The following is a 19,065-nucleotide window of genomic DNA, read 5'->3' as shown; positions in this document are numbered from 1 at the left end:
TCTCTTAAAGTTTCAGCTTCAGTAAAACATCACGTGTTTACCTGGGAAGGCTCTGGGGCTCAGGATCTTGTTTTCAACACTTTCCTGTCGGCGGCCTGCGAAGGACGACAGGAAAGAGATAAAATATTTCAGTTTAAAGTCACGACATGACAAACTAAACCCTTCAGATCAAAGAGAAGAAAGCTCAGGTGTGACTGTTCTTCACCTTCTCGCAGCTGCTCCACGGCGTCCTCGTACAGCGCCTCCTTCAGCGTTGCTTTATCCAGCGTGCTGATGCTGTCGGTGTAGTTGTACGGGTTGTAGTCTCTGAAGCGCGGGCCGGCAAAGGAACGCGGCGAAGGCGTGTTGAGCAGCGACGTCTTGTTGTCCAGAGCCGTGCGTCCGCCCTCCACCACGTCACCGCTGAGCCGAGGGTCGGAGTCCGAGGACGCCCCGACTCCAGACTGAAGAACATCAGAGGAAACAGGTCACTTTACTTCTGACGTTCCCACATCTAATCATCATAAACATCATAACCGGACGTAGTCTTTCTCCTCACCGTGCCGTCCCTCTTGCCGTCCCGTCTCAGCGGCTCCATCAGGTCCTCTTGGCTGCGGAAGCTGAAGTTCTGGATGGCCTCGGTGACGCCGCGCAGAGAGCTGTAGATCTCCTCCGAGTTCAGGTTCTCGCTGTCGTACTCCAGCATGCTGCAGCGTGGGAGAAGGAGACGAGCTGGTTGGTTGGAACGTATAAATAATCACATGATAGAGAGCTGGTTTCATCTTCTAACATCTGAAGGAAACAATCTGTCGATGTGGTTTTTTTTTTGACTAAAATAATCCTTGAAGTTTCTTTGAAAGAGAAATTCTTCTTCAAGTCTTCAGGACAGATTTTTCAAAAGGAACCTTCTGTGGTTCTCCTGTTCCTTCCACATTTTTACTCTAAAAGCTGATTCAAGATCACCTCAGACTTCAGAGTAAAAGTCATCCGGCGGTCGTGGATCAGCACTGCAATGACTGAGGACACTTTCCTAGACATGGACCGAACACGATCGTTTCTGTAGTTTAGAAACATCTTGTGCTTTGCTTTATATTTCAGTTTTTGGTCCCAAAATTCAACAAAAAGAAAAGCTTGAAACTTTACCAGAATTTAAAACATCACTCATTAGAAGATTTTGATCCGTATTAATGATTCTACCCAAGAACTGACAGGAATTTAACTGTTATAATCACCATCACATAATGCAATGAAACCACATTTATTTACCTGAACTTTTCCTGATTTTGAAGACTATAAACGATCAGTGAGGGGTTCAGATATCTGTCTTGTATCCAAACAGATTTTGTCCATGACTAGGAAACAACAGTCCACTTTATTGTGCATCATGATATATTACAGTACGTTATAGTGCACGTGCATAGCCGTGCATGTTGACAAACTGACGCAGGGTAGAGACAAACAGGTGAGTCGAGCACAGAGACATCTTAAACATTTCCTCACCTGAAACCTTTAACAGAGCAAAAAAAACAACAACAACAAAAAAAACTGAACCCAAACAAACAGACGAGTGAACGAGACATTTTTGAGCAGATGGAGCCACAAACCGCTGCAGCGAAGCAGAAGTGACGACAGACTTGTTGTTGACTCGAGAGATTTTAGGGTTTCACAGTATTTCCTCCAGAAAACGAGGCTGAAAATCAACTGATGATTTAAAGAATTGAACTTTTAAAGAGCTGAAGTGTAGTAATTTATTTACAGCACCCTCACATTAAATATTTTTCTAATTTTTTTATTAAAAAAAATCAACTTCTGAAACAAACTTAAAGGTTCATCTAAATAAAAACAGCACAACGTCGGGGCTGGAACATTTTTTTAAAGTTTAATTTAAATAAGAAAACATTAAAACTTGTATCATGTTGCATAAACCTTAAACTACATGAATGTTGCTCAGACTTCTTACTGTGAAACCCCGTACGAGGAAGAGGAGGAGGAGGAGGAGGAAGAGGGGGGTGGGGTTACCTGGGTGAGTAAGCACGCCGCAGGGCCTTGAGGGAGGAGTGGGCAGTGGGAACAGGATGAGGGGAGGGAAAAGGTGGAGGAGGGAACTTGGAGAGCCCGTCTGCACTCCAACCCAACAGCCGACTGCGACCAGCCGGGGAGGAGAGAGAGAGGGAGGAAGAGGAGGAGGAAGAGGAGGAGGAAGCGCAGAGAGAAGATAGAGATGTGAGAAAAGTGGGGGGGAAATAAGGAGCAGCACTGTTCTCAGTCAGTGTTAGAACGAGTGGACGGTCAGCACTGTTTGCACTACGAAGGTTATTAGCAGAAGATCATTTAAGGTGAAGCGTCACATGCTGGAGTTCAGACTGGAGACACCGTGTCGTAACATGAGAAATACTCTTCTGTCTCCTGCTTACAGGAGTCGATGAATCCCAGGTTGTTAGAACAGGATTGATCCTGTGAATGACGGTAATGTCTGTCGGTTATTTTCAACCCTAAAAATATCACTGAAATCCTCGAGAATTAAATCAAGACCTTCAAAGGGTTTAAAATAAGCAGGGACACGTCTCATTTATCCCTTCTGATGTCATCAAATGCCTGAAAACTATTTGCTTTTTCATTCCTGATACACAACATGGAGAATCTTTATCATTTAAGGTCACCCGGTGGCGTTTTTGACCTTTAGTAGCACTATGGCGCCATGTTTTACAAGTAGGTCCCTGTTTTATTTGTATCGTGAACAAGGATGCACGAGTATATACATCAGCTAAATCAATACAGCACAAACTACTGATGCTTGAAAATGTTCAAACGATGGTGGAAATGATGTTGTCTCCAGGTGCGGCGTGGCGGCGGTGGGCGGGGGCGTCGCTGTAACGTACCTGGGTGAAAGGCCTCCATGGGAGCAGTTGGTGGGAGAGGTCAGCGGGCTGCTGCGGCTGCTGGGCTGTCGCGGAGGCGTTCGACCCGCTGAGTTACTGGGAGATGCCTGCGTGGTGACAAAAACACAGCTGGACTTAAAGACACACTGCCAAAACATCTGGAAATCTCTTCTGAACTGTAGCAAATGTAACACTGACATGTTGTTTATTATGTTTATTATTGTTTTTGAGGAGGTTTCAGACACAAAACAAGGACAAAGAAAGAATAAATCAACACTAGAATCAAGACAAATTATATTTATATTTAAATATGAGTGTTTTTATTAGTTTACAAGAATAAGAAAAGATTTGATTAGAGGCAGATTTTCTGCTGTGAGTTTATTTTAGAGGGTAATATTATAGTTTTACTACACTACATCAACAACAGCTGTAGTTAGTAGCTGTTCATTAATTACTAGAGTTACAGTTTTATGTGGAAAGCCTGTGACGGGTTTGGAAAACAGGAAGCAATGGTGCAGTTCAGAATCTTGGGCATCAATAACATTTTATTTTTATTTAATATTTGAGCAGTTTGAAGTTAAGTCAGCAGTGAAAATCCTTATTTCTATTTCTTGCTGTAGTCAACCAAAGACAATCTTGGTCGACTATAATCGTACATAATCTTCAACTAATTGATTAGTAGCGCCCGCGGGGAGGATGTAACGGGACAGAGTGCACAGTAAACTCAGCAGCCACACATTTCTCTGTTCTGTATTTCTCTGTTTAGCGTCTTCAGGCTAAGCTAACCCATCGTTGCTAACTTTGGAGCTAACCTCCTTCACGTCTCCAGCATTTGGGGAAACAACAGACGTGACTTTTTTAGCATTTATTAACTGACACACTGTAGTCTGTGCTGTATATTTACTGCCAGACTGACAACTTACTACTAACCTTTTCCTCTGCTCCGCTCGTATCCATCGTCACTTCTACTCGCTCTTTCCCGCTCGCTACGCTAACATGCTCCTTAACGGAGCCGCGCGACCAGTGGTTTCCCAGGCAACGACAGAGGTTGACTCACGTACCAGAACAGCGCTGCTCAGAGACTCCCAAACGCTATCAAATATTAAAAAAAAAATTTTTTGGCCTGGCGGGGGTTCTCGTTGTGTCATTATGGAGGAACACAGATTCAGTAACCGTTGAGTGAACGTTGAGTAAACGTTGAGTACAGTTAAACCCAGCAGTCTCCATCAGGTTGGGCGAGTTCAAAGTTGTGAAAACAACGGGGGTGTTTTGAATACACCCCCGTTGTTTTCACAGGTAATTTGTTAGTCTGTCCCTCCCGCCGCAGGAAATAATGGATTAATCCTGGAAAGCTGTTGATGTAGCACTTTTCTCCTTATGAAAATAACACGGAGATTATTCGACCAATGAGAATTTAGTCGGACGAGAGCATATCGACCAACTAATCGACCGGTCGACTACAGCCCTAATTTCTACACACTAGATTTGTGATTGGATTGTGGTAATTGCTTGTTCATTACTTGATTAGTTTTTTTAAAAAAACACAAGCGAGTAATCTCTCTTATTTAAAAAATAATGAAGAGCAGCACTGCAGGATTCTTTTGACACTATTTTCTCTACCAGCAGTGTGTGGAGCAGCGACTAAAATGGAGAAAATACAAATGTAAACAATATTCAAATACTTCTTTACTGAATTAATCACATCAATTATTCAAATTCTGTAGCACTTCTAGTATAACAAGTGTAATATATTGAGTACAGCAGGAACAGATGTGATTTATCTGGGCAGGAATTTATGTTTTGAGTTAAAATGTGCTCTACAGTTATCAATCAATAACTGCTTTACAGGTGTGTGAGTGTGTGTGTGTGTGTGTGTATGTGTGTGTGTGTATGAGTGTGAGTGTGTGTGTGTGTGTGTTACCATGCCGATGCCGCTGTTGGCGCTGGCGTTCCTCAGGTGGTTGTGCAGCAGCTTGGTGGTCCCGTCTTGGAAGGTTTTGGGCAGAGCGCCCAGCAGCATGGTGAACTCCGGCGTGTTCAGCTCGAACAGGGCGATCAGCACCACCTGAGCCGCCTGCACGCACACACACACACACACACACACACACACACACACACACACACACACACACACACAAATATCACTATATTGATCACTAAAATCTTGTCCGGCTTCCAATAAAAAGCAGGGGAACTCTCTCTGCTGCTGCAAAGCTTGTTTGAAGCGTCTAACGCTTTCACATGAAGTTTAAACATTTTTACTGCTCAGAACTGTAACCTGCTACTCAGAGCACGAAAAACAAGATAAATGTCTAATGTTACGGCAGAAAATCACCATCTTAAGCACTGTTTTCTATTACAGAGAACTAAAAATTTGATCTTCTTATATCAAGGACAAAATAAATCAACACGTTTCATGAATTTCCTTGGCTGCCTTACTTCTCAGATAATTCCTAAAACAAGAGTATAAGTAATGACAGCTGAATATGAGTCGTAATGTTTTATTAAGAGCGGCGTTGGCATCAAATATCTGGTCAGATTCACGCTCTTGTTTACTTATTGTTTGACCAAAGACTTCCTGATTTAAATTAAAAAGTTTTAGACTCTTACATATTCTGGAAAAGTTCTTGTGCAGCAACATTTAACAATTAAAAACTTTGGCTTCTTTTGTTAAATGAAAAATGAGAATTATGTTGATCTTTTTCCAAATAAGGATTTAAAACAATCATTTCTTTTCTAGCTGACACCAACATTCAAAAACCTTTTCATCGCTATAAGCAGAAGTTCTTTTCCCCAGTTTATAGGTAGAAGGAAGGAAGGAGGGTCTGCCAGTGATGTATTTAGTTACAACCAATCCTATTTGGCATAAAGCAACATGAGCGTCTGTTGAAGTCAAGCTGGAAATGTTCCCAACGTGAGACTGTCACTCAGAGAACTGTGGTCATCTAAATAATGCAAAGTTTTAGTATCAGTATCAAAAACACATGTATTGCATTTGCACTCGTATTGAAACATTTCAAAGACGTTTGTTGCGGTAAACATGCAGCGCTTCCATTCAAGGCAAAATTAAAATTAAGCAAAAGCTGGAAAAATGGCGGTTTCCCCGTCCGAGTCGTCTTCAGGATCATTCAGATGCATCGAGACTTAAAAAAAACAAACTGAAAACAAATAAACCTGCACAGTTCATGCAGAAGTTGCTGGAAAAGAAACGTCATGTTTGTTACGTCGGCGCTGTTAGTGTCAGAGTTAAAAACTGCACTGATTAAACTCTGCGTCATCAGCAGCTCATGCACCCAGACGAGTTTAAAAACTTACAACCAGACCAGGTTTAATCTGTATATTTACTGAATTCAACATGATTTTCACTGCTGGAATCAGTACGTTTAAGAGCCGTTAGTGTTAAAAAGCTTTCAGACAACTCGTCCGCTGTCCGCAGGTTGTTGTTTAGAGCGTTTTTCACATCCGGGTGTGCAGACTGACGGCTGCTGCCCGGCTGTTAGAGGAGGTTATATTTATACTCAGTCATGCTGTTTTATGGAGATTCTACCTGCTTGCACCTCTCCTCCAGGTTGCCCTCCCCAGGCAGAGAGGCCACGGTGCTGGGTCGGCCTGAGAAATCCTCCCCTGCCCAGTTATGAAGGGTCTGGGGGTTTGATGAACGAAGAAAATGACGGAAAAAAAAAAAAAAAAAGTGAAAACAAAAAAAGAACAGAACTAAACTTGCAAGATAAAGAAACATAAATATTTTAAAAGAAATGAAAAAAGGGAGGTCTGTGAAGGGAGGAAGATGGTGGCGGCTGAACCGACTGAATCCTCTCTCCTACCTTGCGGACGTCGGAGCTCTTGGGCTCGGTGGTCCAGGTGATGATGCGTGAGACGGCGAGGCGCGTCTCGCTGGAGTTGACGAAGTCGGCCGGGTCCATCTGGCGGGCCAGCGCCTCGATGTAGCGCAGGATGGCCACCTTCACCTTCAGGTTGGGCGTCTGCGTCTGATCCACGATGAAACGCATCAGGATGTTGAACTGCTGCTCGTACGGGAAGGACTCTCTGCAGACAGACAGAGTGTTGCAGCTGTTTGTGATGTCATGTTTTAATTCATCTGTATCAGCGATTTTGATCCTGATTAATACAATTAAATATCTCCAAAAGAAAAACCAAACATCTGTAGGAGTAATTTCTTAAAAAGGGGCAGTGCCAACTATTTCCAGTTGAAAGAAAGTATCGCTAGATGATGTCACGCACTAATTTGCATATATGTGACATCATGATGTAACAACATATATACAACATTTTAAAAAAACCAAAGTAAATAAAGTTAAGTCAAATTGGAAAACTCACTAATTTAAACAACTTGAGTCAAGTTAAATTGTTCAAAATAAAAACAAAAGAAAGTTTCCCGGACAAACAATGCTGATCAGTGATTGGTCGTTAGGTACCCATTATCACAGCTCATTGGTCGAATGAATCTGCTGCTTCTCTGCCGCACCGACTGAACACTAGTGACTACTTTCAGGGAGAGAAGTCGCTCGATTTGTCGTTTTTGGGGGGGGAAAGTTGCAGAAGTGGCTGATGAGGTCTTAAAAGTTATCTAGCAAGAAAGTGGCTAAGTTGGCAACACTGAAAAAGGTGCAAGATACAACAAAAATTATCATAATACTGTATTTTTTTCAATCCAGATAAAGACGCCTTGTTTAAGGAGGTATGCTGGATTTTCTTAGTTTTGGTATTTGAAAAAAAAGCAAAATATATCTCCAATAATAAGTGTATAAAGTGTATTTGTCTCTGTTTCGCTACTGAATCCTGAGCCGTTGGGACTGCTGCTAACCTGGTGACGTCCAGGGCCTTCTGGACTTTGGCTTGGACGGAGCCCAGCAGGTCGGCCCCCATCTTCTTCAGCAGCTGGGTGAGCAGGACGAAGAGCCAGTCCTGCAGGTCGTCCCTGTGCAGCGTGATGAAGTCCACCAGAGTCTCCAGAAACATGCTGAAGACCTGCAGAGACGGAGAGGAAGGAAGAGGAAAGAAAAGCAGGAAAATTGTTTGGTGTTCGTGTACCAATGTTTGTGTCGTAATCCAGATGAGTAAAAACACACAAGAGCAGTCGTAATAAACTGTTACAAAACTGAGCAGCAGGTTTTATCAGAAGGTGAGTAAACACTTACTCTCTGGTGTTTGTTAGAGTCCAGCAGCAGCGAGGAGGCATGCAACAAAAAACGCACACTGTTAGTTTGACCTTCAGTTAGTTCTGACTCATCAAACCATCCAACAGCTGCAGGAGTTAATAAATACAAAAGTCTGAAAACTGCTTTCACTGTTTTACCAGCAAAGGAGATTTAATTTGGATTATGAGATTGTTGTAATAGTTATTAATCTCTGTAAGGGAAGTTTTTACTTGTTGTAAATCCTTTTTTTTTTGTGTGTTGTGAATCATGCAGTAGAAGCTCAGCTGGCTCTCACCTTGCTGTGAGGGTCTGCAAACATCCTGGTGAAGATCTCACAAAGCCTCTTCAGCTCCACACGACTGACAGACAGAAAAACAAGGAGCACATGTATCATTTGATGCCAGTATTCAAGCCTCTCATAATAATCCCCAGCTCTCAATTTACATCAACGCTCCCTTTTAATCTGTAGGGAGTTTAAAGCTATAGGACCAGTGAATTTGCAGCTAATTGGTTAATTGGGGCTGCAAAAAGAGACAAAATCGATCTGTATCAACTACATTTATCCTACTTTATATCTTTTTAACACATCAGATTGAGAAATACGCAGGTTCCATGACACAAAGAGTTGAAGCAACGATATTTAAGGGTTTTTTATTTGCGTTTGCCCTTAAATCAAAAGACAGAAAACATCTTCTTCTATTTTAAAAAGTGGAGTTTAAGGCAAAGTATTTATACACAGACATCCGCCCCCATATCGACATTTATTCCCCCTTCTTAAGTCTCCATGTTAGGACACATGAGGACATTTTCACGCCATAAATTGCAAAATCAAATCATCTTTAAGGATCTGCAGAAACTATGAACTAGAGTATGACCTACCTGAGCATCCTCTGGCTCTTGAGCAGGTTCTGCAGTCCCAGCAGTCCCTCCTTCCTCTCAGACCAGTTGGCGCTGGCGCAGTGATTCAGCACCTCCGCCACGTCCTCCGTCTGACGCAGGTAGTGCGGCGCCATGCCGCCGTTGCGCGAGCTGTACGAGCGTTCCGAGCAGGCGCTGGAGGCGTCGCTGTTGGCGTCGTCGTCCGAGTACATGCCAGGAGACTCGAAGCGCCGCCTCACCGGCCTCCGCTGGGTGAAAGAGGAGAGACGACGGCGTGTCAGGCGTGAAAGTTAACATCATCACGCTTTCTTTCTGTGTCTACAGCATCATGCTTTCAGACGTCAAACACTACGACTAATGTTTAAAGATCTAACATGCAGCTACAGAGTCAGACTCATGCAGGTTTCCGGTGATGAGAGATGGAGGAGGTTATTATTTTGCTGGTTGGAAGCAGCGAACACTCGACATTCTTTACCTTTCACCTCATGACAACATGTTTCCATAATGAGACAAATTAACTACAACAGCCAGACTGATGTGATGGATTACTGTCACACGGGGAAACGTTTCACTTTTAGTCTCAAAAGGATGATGTTAGAAAAACTTTTAGCAGAAGTCGTGATTAGACGGATGATCCTTCAACTGGAGAATAAATGGTTGGATTCCAGTTTGGATTCTAAGTTTCCTTCAGTAAACATCTCAGGCTGCTCACTCTTAGCGTTAGCTCCGTGTTTAACATGTTTAATGCTCATGCTCTGCATGCAGTGACAGAATGGGTCATCTCTGAGGCGGATGAGATTCGTTTGTACCTTACTCCTCGAGTCTCCTAAGAGCTGAAGTTTACAAAGTCCAGGAAGAAAGAGCACAGAGGAAATTACTGCAGGATTGTATGAGCTCTGACGACACCAATCAACAAATCTGTCATTCTTTATTGATATTCAAAGATAATATTTTTGTCAATAAAAAATAGAATTTTTTTTACTTCAGCTCCTACCAGAGCGTCGGCGACGGCAGCTTCGACCTCGGTGCCGGTGTTGAGGATTCTCATGGCGTTGACGGAGGCCGAGATCCGAGCCTGATGGGACAGCCGGTCTGAGAGAGAAAGAGTCCGACACGTTAAGCAGGTCAAGAGGAGTGTTATCAGGATGAAATGACACTGTGCAGTTTGTTAACCTGCAGTTTAAATGGACCAACGCATTCTTCACATCTTTACAGGGATTTCTTTTTATCAGTTTAATACACTGAGATTTTATCAAAGAGTGAAGAAAGTCTTGGTTCAGTTTTTTTGTGGATTCTGGGACCAGAACCAGTTCAAACAGGCTCAGATTGAGTGAGATGGGAGATCTAACGTCATTGTTTAGTTTAGACTTTGTTCCAAAATAGTGTAGAAAATCCTATTTTTAAAAAACTTTAAAAGACTTCCAATTAAATCAACAGATTATGTCAAAAATAGATTTTCTCAGCTGTCAATGTTGGGGAGCAACATAATTGTTTTATACTCGCTCCGACTCAAAGCAGTTAACAGTGCTGCAATAATCAAAACAGCCATAAAATGTTTGGCAATGAAAATGCAAAAATAAAGTCCAAATGTAAGCAGCCAGAGAGCAGCCAGAGTTTTCTTTAACAAAAAGAAAAACAAACCATAAAAAATACAAAAACTGAACCAGTCAACTGCCAATAAAAATTACACAATTAAAAACAGCAACATCACATAAAAAATAATCATCATCAAGATGCAAAAATGTTTGATTTTAAATCCCGCTTTGCAAAAACAGAACAAAATTAGGTAAAAGCAAAAATCTTCACAGTTTTACAGCCTCCTGGTTTGATTTGAAGCAAAAACAATGAACGTGTCGTGTGATTGTGAAGACTGAGCTGATGTTTGGTGTCGCCTCCTGCAGGTGGATGAAACAGACTCCTTTATGTGAGCAGAAGCTGGAAACTCCATCACCGAGTTCTGAGATAAACTTAAAAGCTGCAGACTAAATTCATATTCGGCTGGTGATTATTTCCCACTCTGACCACATGAGACGGAGCCAGGAGGTCGACGTCGGCCATGCAGGAAGAGGCTTCACAAGGCAGAATAACTCAAGTTAGCCGGATAACTGGACATCAATTAAAATGGTTTAAATCCTCCAGGAGCAACAGAGGGAAGGTTTTATGGGATAATTTTTAGATTTTTGTTTATTTTATCTGGCTAACTGAGTGAATCTGCTTCCTGAGAAGATCTCTCTGGTCACCTGAGTAGCACTCTGCGGAGGGCAGGGCGCTGGTTGAGCGGGAGTGACGGCGAGTCGCTGGAGGAGGACGCACAGTAAGAGACCAGGAGATAACACTATTATTCTTATCATCATAATAATAACCTTAACTGATGAACCAACACCTGCCTAATCATTCAAATTTTGATTTGTAACTAGTAGAAAAAGACAACGAGTAACTTTTCTATAAACTCTTCTTTGCATGTATTTTAATTAAAAGATTAGATCACAGTAGAATGTGGACATTTAAATACAGAACATGCAGAGAATCAGGCAGGAAAAACAGTGATATAAGCAGACACGTGTGCAGGGTAAAAAGGTAGTGAAGGTAGTTTGACACCTAAAGATTTCAAAAACAAGTTTCCAGATGTTTTTTTACTCCCCTGTACGAGCTCTGGCGTGCAAAGAGAAGGGGGGGAGGAGGGGGTCTTCGGTACCATACTCACCCAGGGGGGAGAAACCCCTGGCGGGGCTGGTGTCACGGCTGCTCTCGCGACTGGTTTCGCGGCTGCAGCCCTGACTCATGCTCGGTCGGGGGATTCGGCTCCGGGCTAGAGGTGGCGAGGCAGAGACAGACAGACAGACAGACAGCAGCGCGGGGGGGGGGGGAGAGTTTAGCTTGTAGCATGTTCAGCCAGACACTGAAGACACCTGAAGCTCTGCAGAGAAGGTTAGTCAGGCAGGAGGAGAGAAAGGAGAACAGGACTCAGGGAGGCTGTAAGTATTAGTACGAGGAAAAGGAACGAGAACCAGGACTATGGGGGGAGTCTTGTGAGGTTTGCATGCAAATGTTGTGCAAGAAGAAGAAATAATGATCAAACTCACATTTAAGATGTTTGATCCAAATATTCCTTCAACCAGCAACTCTTATTTCATCTTTACCGGCTCTTCATGTGTGTGTTTTTTTTTCTGTAAAAGGTTGTAGCTCGAGATAATTTATTAACCAGCAAATCTGCAACTATTGCAGTCAAATAAACATATAAAACTGACTATTGAAAAACAATCTGGACATATTTGACTGTTTTATTTCTTGAATTTAAATGTTATATTTGATTATTCTGGTTTAAGAGACTTGGTCACCCAGATAAAAAATGAATTTTGCTTTTTTTGGAATGAAAATAGCCAAATTATTTGCTTTTAGCAGTTTTTCATAGTTTTACTTTCAACGCTTTTAGCACTCACACTATCAATGTTCACGCTTCAGCTGAACTGACATTAAATCTCTCCTTTCAGCCCTTCAACATATCGACTGCAACTTCTTTCAGTGCTTCAACTTGATCTATTTCTCCCATACAAATACAAAACCTGGCAAAAGTCTGTATTTCTAGACAACGACATCAGTTCAAATGTATTTTTCCGATTAATTCTTTTTCTTTGACCTGAAATTTCAGTATTTCCTCCTTTTTTTCCAGCTTTGTGGTGGATGGCGGTCCTTACCCATGCCTGATCTGGTGGGGCTCGTCTCTCGGCTGCAGCCCTGGCTGCGGTGACCTCGAGGTCGGCTCTTGTCGGTCAGACCGGCGGAGTTGCTGTTGGCGGAAGCGGCGGCGGCGGCGGTGCCCATGGTCGGCTTGGGGACTCTGCCATAGGTGGAGCTCAGCAGTCGACCCGGAGAACCTGACCTGCTGCCGGCTGAAACATGGACGGAGAGGTTTTATTTAGTAGTTCATCGTTTTAATAATGCTTGAATCTCTGCAGAAACGTTTTGGAATGATTTCTTCTTCTTTTTTGGTGAAAATCTTTAGTTTTTTTGTTTATTATAATGATAATTACACCAGTAAATAAGCTCATGTAGAAAATATTATACAAAAACAATCACAAACCAACTGAAATGTGACTGTATTTAATGAAAACTAAGTTCTTATACAGCTGCTTGTGTTTAGACAAAATGTGTTCTTTTGTTAAGAAGAAAACATTGCAAAACCTGTTTATATCTTTAACTGAAGTATTAAAAAAAGAATATGGATCAGTTCCAAAATGCAGAATAAAAAACATAATAAAAACATATAAATAATTAATAGAAAAATTAATAAACAAGTAAATAAAATTGTCAAACAAACTGACAAACATCTCAAGTGTTGTAGTTCATTTAAGAAAAATATTTCTGATTTATAGGATGCAGCGAATATAACAAATATGAGGATTAAAGCTTCTACACGGAAATCAAAATAGAGAAGAAGGAGAAGCTCCTCACGTTGAGACTGAGAGACGACTTTCCCTCGACTCCGACCGCGGGTGTCTGTCACCGACGGACCATTTCCTGAACTCGTCCTCCGGGTTCGTACTCGACCTAAAAGAGACGAGAGGCGAGAGACAGAAAAGGACAGAAAAGGAAGAATGAGAGAGAGGAACGACAACTTCAGAGTTCAATCAAGCTGAATATATGAAGACTCCTGGTGACATTTTCTAGACATCTGTCATGCAGAAACAGTGGAATTGAGATAATAAGGAGGCAACACTGAAAAAGGCTTACAAAAGGTATAAAGTTGACCTTTTTTGTGTCCTAAGACTCCACAGTAGACCAAAAATATATGAAAAGTTAAATCCTGACGATAGCTGGTTCCATATTCGGAGCAGAGGTCATTTCTCTTTATTCAGACATGTTCAAGGTGTCACATTGCAAACTTTTACTGGTCACTGAAAACAAATCGTGCGTTGACATTTATTTCCAGATGTGACACAACTTATATCTCTATAGCTGCAGGATTAATAGTTCAATAAACAAACGTGTAGACAAGACACACTAGATGGATACATGACGTGCAGTCGTACTTTGAACAAAGACGCCATACGACACATACAGACTCAGGGAGGAGATGTCAGGTCGACCGCATGCACCAGTGTCCAACGGTACAGCAAACACTAGATTCACTGATACAAGTTGAATCCTTTTATGTCAGTGTGTGAGTGTACTATCGAACAATAACAATATAAAGCAACCACGCTGGCTCTTATTGATAAAAACTGAAGGAGAGATGTCAACTGTGACTCCCATGGTGCATTTCAGCACAAACACACAGTCACAGACCCTTAAATTGTGCTGAGTAGTTCTTTAATTGCAGGTTGAAGCTAAAGAATCAGCTACAGATGAATTCAGCTACTGCGATACTGAATGATAAAGCATTTTACATTTGCTAAATTTCCTTTCAATCTAATTAGTATTTTTGGGGGCATTTTTAGGGCTGACCCTGACTAGTTTAGCCGACTTCGCTAACATTCAACACCAGAGCAGAGAGCGTCAGAGTCGGAGCAGCGCCCTGCATCACGCTGTCCTCCGTCTCCATCACAGTTACAGTATGTGTTTAAGTCAGGGACAAGAATGCTGTCACCCTGCATTTACTCTGCCTTTTACTCTGCATGTCATTGAGTTGACTCAGGGGGCTTCTCGACTGATGCATCAACATTTAGGGGGCATATTTGTGCCTTTAATACAGACAGAGGAGCAGCTAAAGCAGCTTCAATCATCCATCAGTGTGCTGCGTGGAGGTCATTTATGTTTTGACAGCACTCAAAGCCAAAGACACAATCACTGTAGTTATGCGTGGAAAAAAATGGAAGAAAATAGACTTGAAAGCGTGCAACTGTAAACCCGTCCTGTCAAAGTCAAAGCTGCTCTCCCCCTCAGGGCCAGAATGCATTCATGATGGGAAAAACAGAAACATCATTGTGTTTAATTTGCAAAATGAAGGGGCCAGGAACCCCCAAGGCTGCAAACACATGAGGTCGGCCACGCTTTCAAATATCCTGTAACAAACTTGTAATGTCTAGGGCTGTAGTCTCCCAGTCGACTGGTCGATTAGTTGGTCGAAAATTCTCATTGGTCGGATAATCTCCGTGTTACTTTCATGAGGAGAAAAGTGCTGCATCAACGGCCTTCCAGGATTAATCCATTATTTCCTGCGGCGGGAGGGACAGACTAACAAATTACCTGTGAAAACAACGGGGGTGTATTCAAAACACCCCCGTTGTTTTCAAAACTTTGAACTCGCCCAATCTACACCGCTAAACCCAACTGTACTCAACGTTTACTGAGCGTTTACTGAATAAGTGTTTCTCCTATAAGTATAACAACCCCCGCCAGACCTAAAAAAATATTTTTAATGCGGAAAAATAACGTCAAATATCCATTCATTCGGAAATCAATAGCGTTTGGGAGTCTCTGTGCAGCGCTGCTCCGGTACGTCAGTCAACCTCTGCGTCGTTGCCTGGGAAACTATTGGTAGCGTGACTCCGTTAGAAATACGTCATTGCGTAGTGTGTTTACGTAGCGAGCGGGAAAGAGTGAGCGGCAGGAAAGTGACGGTGGATGCGAGCGGAGCAGAGGAAAAGGTTAGCAGTAAGTTGTCAGTCTGACAGTAAATGTACAGCACAGACTCCAGTTTGTCAGTTAATAAATGCTAAAAAGTCTGTTGTTTCTCCAAGTGCTGGAGACGTGAAGGGGGTTAGCTCCAAAGTTAGCAATAACGGGTTAGCATAACCGGAAGACGCTAAACAGAGAAATGTGTGGCTGCTGAGTTCACTCTGTCCCGTTACATCCAACCTCCCCGCGACTAATCGATTAGTTGAAGATTATGTACGATTTCAGTCGACCATGATTTCCTTTGGTTGACTACAGCCCTAGTAATGTCAGTATTTATCCAGAACGCTCTTGCGTTTCTATGCTGAGGAATATTTAGAGATCATTAAAATAAAAACTTACAATGCACTTGTCAGGATGAACCTTTCACTCACCTGCATTCTTGTTATTTTAACCACCGTGATTACAAAAGATTGATAGTTTTTTTTTTTCCCCAAAGTGAAGGAGAGAAGTTACAGTACACCATGCTTAGACAGTCCATGCACTGACAGTTCCATCACAGATGAGCACCGTTACAGTACTGATGGGGGTAAAAAAAAAACAACACACACACTGAGGAGGCATGGAGGAGCATCATTGCCCTCCCTGTCCATATACACACACACAGCTTACCGTCTGCATTAACAGACCACGAGCCGTCTGACAGGTGGGGGGGGGGGAGGCCAGGAGAGACACAACAAGAGGTTATGACGAAGAAGGTGAGTGAGCGGAGGAACATGTTCAGATACAGCAAATCTGATTTAGACTGTGTGAGTGTGTCACCTGATTAGATCAACATTTCTCAGAATATGTGAACGCGGTCATAAGACCTGCTGCCTGCTCTGCACAGTTATTTCAAGAAACTCAGGTACTGTGCATCTGGAGTTTTGGGAACTTTTTGAAGTGTTTTACATGAATAAATAAAATAATTTGGGACGTTAGTTGGATCTGATGAGCAGCTTTGTAGCATAAAACATGCTGTTCTCTCAGAAAAATGAGAATATTGCATTTAGTTTCCGTAGAAACGGCCTGTTATCTATTATAACATGCACACAACTGTTATAATATTGAACAATGTTAACGTCGGGACAAAAAATGTGTCAAATATTTAGTCTTGTTTAATTTTCTGCATAAACCAAATTTCTCAACATGAGCTTTTAGAGCTGCAACTTCATTAATGATTGATTATTTTCTTGATTATTTGATTACTTGTTTGGTCTATAAAATGTTTCCCAAAGTGCAAGATGACGTCCTCAAACAACTTGTTTTGTCCACAACACAAAAATATTCAGTTTACTGTCATAAAGGACAAAAGAAACCAGAAAATATTCACATTTGAGAAGCTGGAATCAGAGAATTTGGACATTTATTTCTTTAAAAAATGACTCAAAGCGATAAATCGATTATCAAAATAGTTGGCGATTTAATTTAATAGTCATTAACTGGCTAATCATTGCAGCTCTATGAGCTTTGTTGTCCATTAGTTTGTTATATATAGTAAGTATTCTGTGGCATGTTTCATTTCCATCCATGCTTTAGTCAACATATCAAGCTAATTTCACCTCCTAACACTTCACATAAAGAGTTCTGTTTAAGTTGTTGCTGCTTTTGTGAATCTTTTGTGAAATACCGACATCACCCTGCAAGATTTTTAAGACAACAGCATCTCTGTGTGTGTTTACAGAAACGCTGCAGTTGTGTTTAAAACGCTGGATGCACATGCAGCCGTTGATATGCGGCGTGGTTTTGTACCCAGTGAAGCGTAGGATCCGGGGGGAAGAGCGGAGGCCGAGCTGAAGGGTGAAGCGGACGACGGCACGGCAGGCATCCGGGTGCGGGCGGTGGCGGTGGCCGCGGCGTTGACGTCCACGTCGCTGCGAGAACGCTGGAGGGAGCCCGGAGAGGAGGCGGCGGCGGCGGCGGGCGTCCTGGTGGAGTGGGCAGCTTTGGCTGGAGGAGGAAAGTCGACAGGGAGGTTAATGACGGAGAGACACGTAAATCCAAAGACAACACGTCTCTCTGAGAATATTTATACACATGAGAGCGAAGGATGTGTCCTTACATCTGGCCGTGCTGCTTCCAACGGTGCTTTTTACAGACAAAGGTCGACTGTGGAGACGCAAAGTGAAAGAGAAAAAATACACGTAAACAAGATGAAACAAAGAAGAAACAAACAAATAATCAAGAAAATGTACATTGAGGAACATTTTGTATTACAATCCTGCAAACACTGATTTATCCTCTGTGCATTTTTCATTATTGATTAAGCTGATGATCTTTTTCTCAATTAATCGATGAGTCACTTAATCTATAAAATGTCAGATAACGGTGAGAAACATCCGTCACTGCTTCCCAAAGATCAAGGTGACGTCCTAAAACCAAAAGATCTTCAGTTTACTATCATACAAAGAAGATAGAAACCAGAAAAATATTCACATTTAGGCTTTAATTCTTAATGAATTACTCAAAATAGTTGCCAATTAATTTTCTGTCGATCGACGTATCTATGCAGCTTTACATCTGTGTCACCGTCGGGTGATAATCAGAGGAGAACAAGGTCCTGATGGATTTAAAATCAGCATTAATAACCGTCTTTGTAAAGATGTGTGACAGAATAAGATCCGTTAGCTCGCCTCCCCCACACTGATGCAGAATAATGTGACTCGAAAATATCAATACAGAGCTTTTTAGTGTCACGTAAATGGCACACAGATCAATAGATCACAACCACCGCTGCTGCCCTCAGACAGACAGAGAATATATTAACATGGTAGACTGACAGAAATGAATGAGATGATATATCTCTCTAGACATATTTGCGGCTATATGTGAGTTAAATTAGGGAAAATTGTGGAATTGACAGACCACACTGACATAAGAGGTCTTAGTCCGGGACGCAGGCCTGCAGCTGGTTTTCCTTTTAGCTAATTATTCTTCCTCTCTCTCCTCCATCCTCTTCCAGCGTGACCCACAAATTGATCCGAGTCTGCCATCAGAGGATGTTCCAATCCTTTAAACGTGTCTCGGAGGTTTCCAGAGGAGCTGAAGAGACGCAGGTGCGTCTTATGTGGAATCAGTTAAGTGATTAGTCAGCTGCCTCTTCAGCCTTTCACAATCCAATTATAGAATTCATTTACAATATTTATGGCTGTTTTATTGCCGTTTCATGGCTGCTCTGGTCTCTCAGTAACAAGCTTTTATTTACTATTGGTGTTCAATCACAGTTCATGACACCAGCAATCAATCTATAGTCAATAGAGCTGCAGCTAATGATTATGTTTGGTCTATAAAATGACAGAAAATAGAGAAAAATGTCTTTTATAATTTTCTATTGTCCAAAATCTAAGTAAAGAAAGAGAAACGCTTTGATTTTAGACGCTGCAAACAGCTAATTTTTTGGTATTTGCACTTAAAGAATGACTAAAACAATGATTTAATCGATCAGTTAATCGACTAATCGCTGCAGCTATAATAATCAATATGCATCAGGTGGTTATGTCTACAGATTAAAAGCTTCTCTCACCACACTCTGACAGTCTGAGCTTTAATCTGGTTTCATTACTGATTGATCTGAT

At 42.0% G+C, this 19,065-nt stretch overlaps 1 protein-coding gene and 1 long non-coding RNA gene across 5 annotated transcripts in view; one reads left to right on the top strand and one right to left on the bottom strand.

The window, feature by feature from the left end:
• Positions 1-19,065, bottom strand: part of LOC122976160 (CLIP-associating protein 1-B-like) — an 80,943-nt gene that overhangs the window by 30,617 nt on the left and 31,261 nt on the right. For 2 of the 4 annotated variants that reach the window (XM_044344456.1, XM_044344457.1), the window contains exons 18-35: positions 17,553-17,599; positions 17,243-17,440; positions 13,349-13,444; positions 12,592-12,786; positions 11,601-11,705; positions 9,879-9,988; positions 9,706-9,729; positions 8,897-9,144; positions 8,313-8,376; positions 8,018-8,020; positions 7,684-7,847; positions 6,683-6,905; positions 6,406-6,501; positions 4,780-4,932; positions 2,859-2,965; positions 539-686; positions 206-443; positions 42-95 (exon numbers count right to left, since the gene is read on the bottom strand). In XM_044344456.1, the coding sequence (XP_044200391.1) occupies positions 42-95; positions 206-443; positions 539-686; positions 2,859-2,965; positions 4,780-4,932; positions 6,406-6,501; positions 6,683-6,905; positions 7,684-7,847; positions 8,018-8,020; positions 8,313-8,376; positions 8,897-9,144; positions 9,706-9,729; positions 9,879-9,988; positions 11,601-11,705; positions 12,592-12,786; positions 13,349-13,444; positions 17,243-17,440; positions 17,553-17,599 (2,273 nt within the window). The remainder of the gene's footprint in view (positions 1-41; positions 96-205; positions 444-538; positions 687-2,858; positions 2,966-4,779; positions 4,933-6,405; positions 6,502-6,682; positions 6,906-7,683; positions 7,848-8,017; positions 8,021-8,312; positions 8,377-8,896; positions 9,145-9,705; positions 9,730-9,878; positions 9,989-11,600; positions 11,706-12,591; positions 12,787-13,348; positions 13,445-17,242; positions 17,441-17,552; positions 17,600-19,065) is intronic. The other 2 variants (XM_044344459.1, XM_044344458.1) reach the window with 2 other exon arrangements.
• On the top strand, positions 17,396-19,039 carry LOC122976165. Its single transcript, XR_006400844.1, has 2 exons — positions 17,396-17,484; positions 18,453-19,039. It is a non-coding gene; the product is annotated as an uncharacterized LOC122976165 (long non-coding RNA).

This window comes from Thunnus albacares, chromosome 24, assembly GCF_914725855.1.
Source record: "Thunnus albacares chromosome 24, fThuAlb1.1, whole genome shotgun sequence".
NCBI classification, from domain to species: domain Eukaryota; kingdom Metazoa; phylum Chordata; class Actinopteri; order Scombriformes; family Scombridae; genus Thunnus; species Thunnus albacares.
Note: the sequence above shows the minus strand (reverse complement) of the source record. Positions and strands in the feature narration are given on the sequence as shown.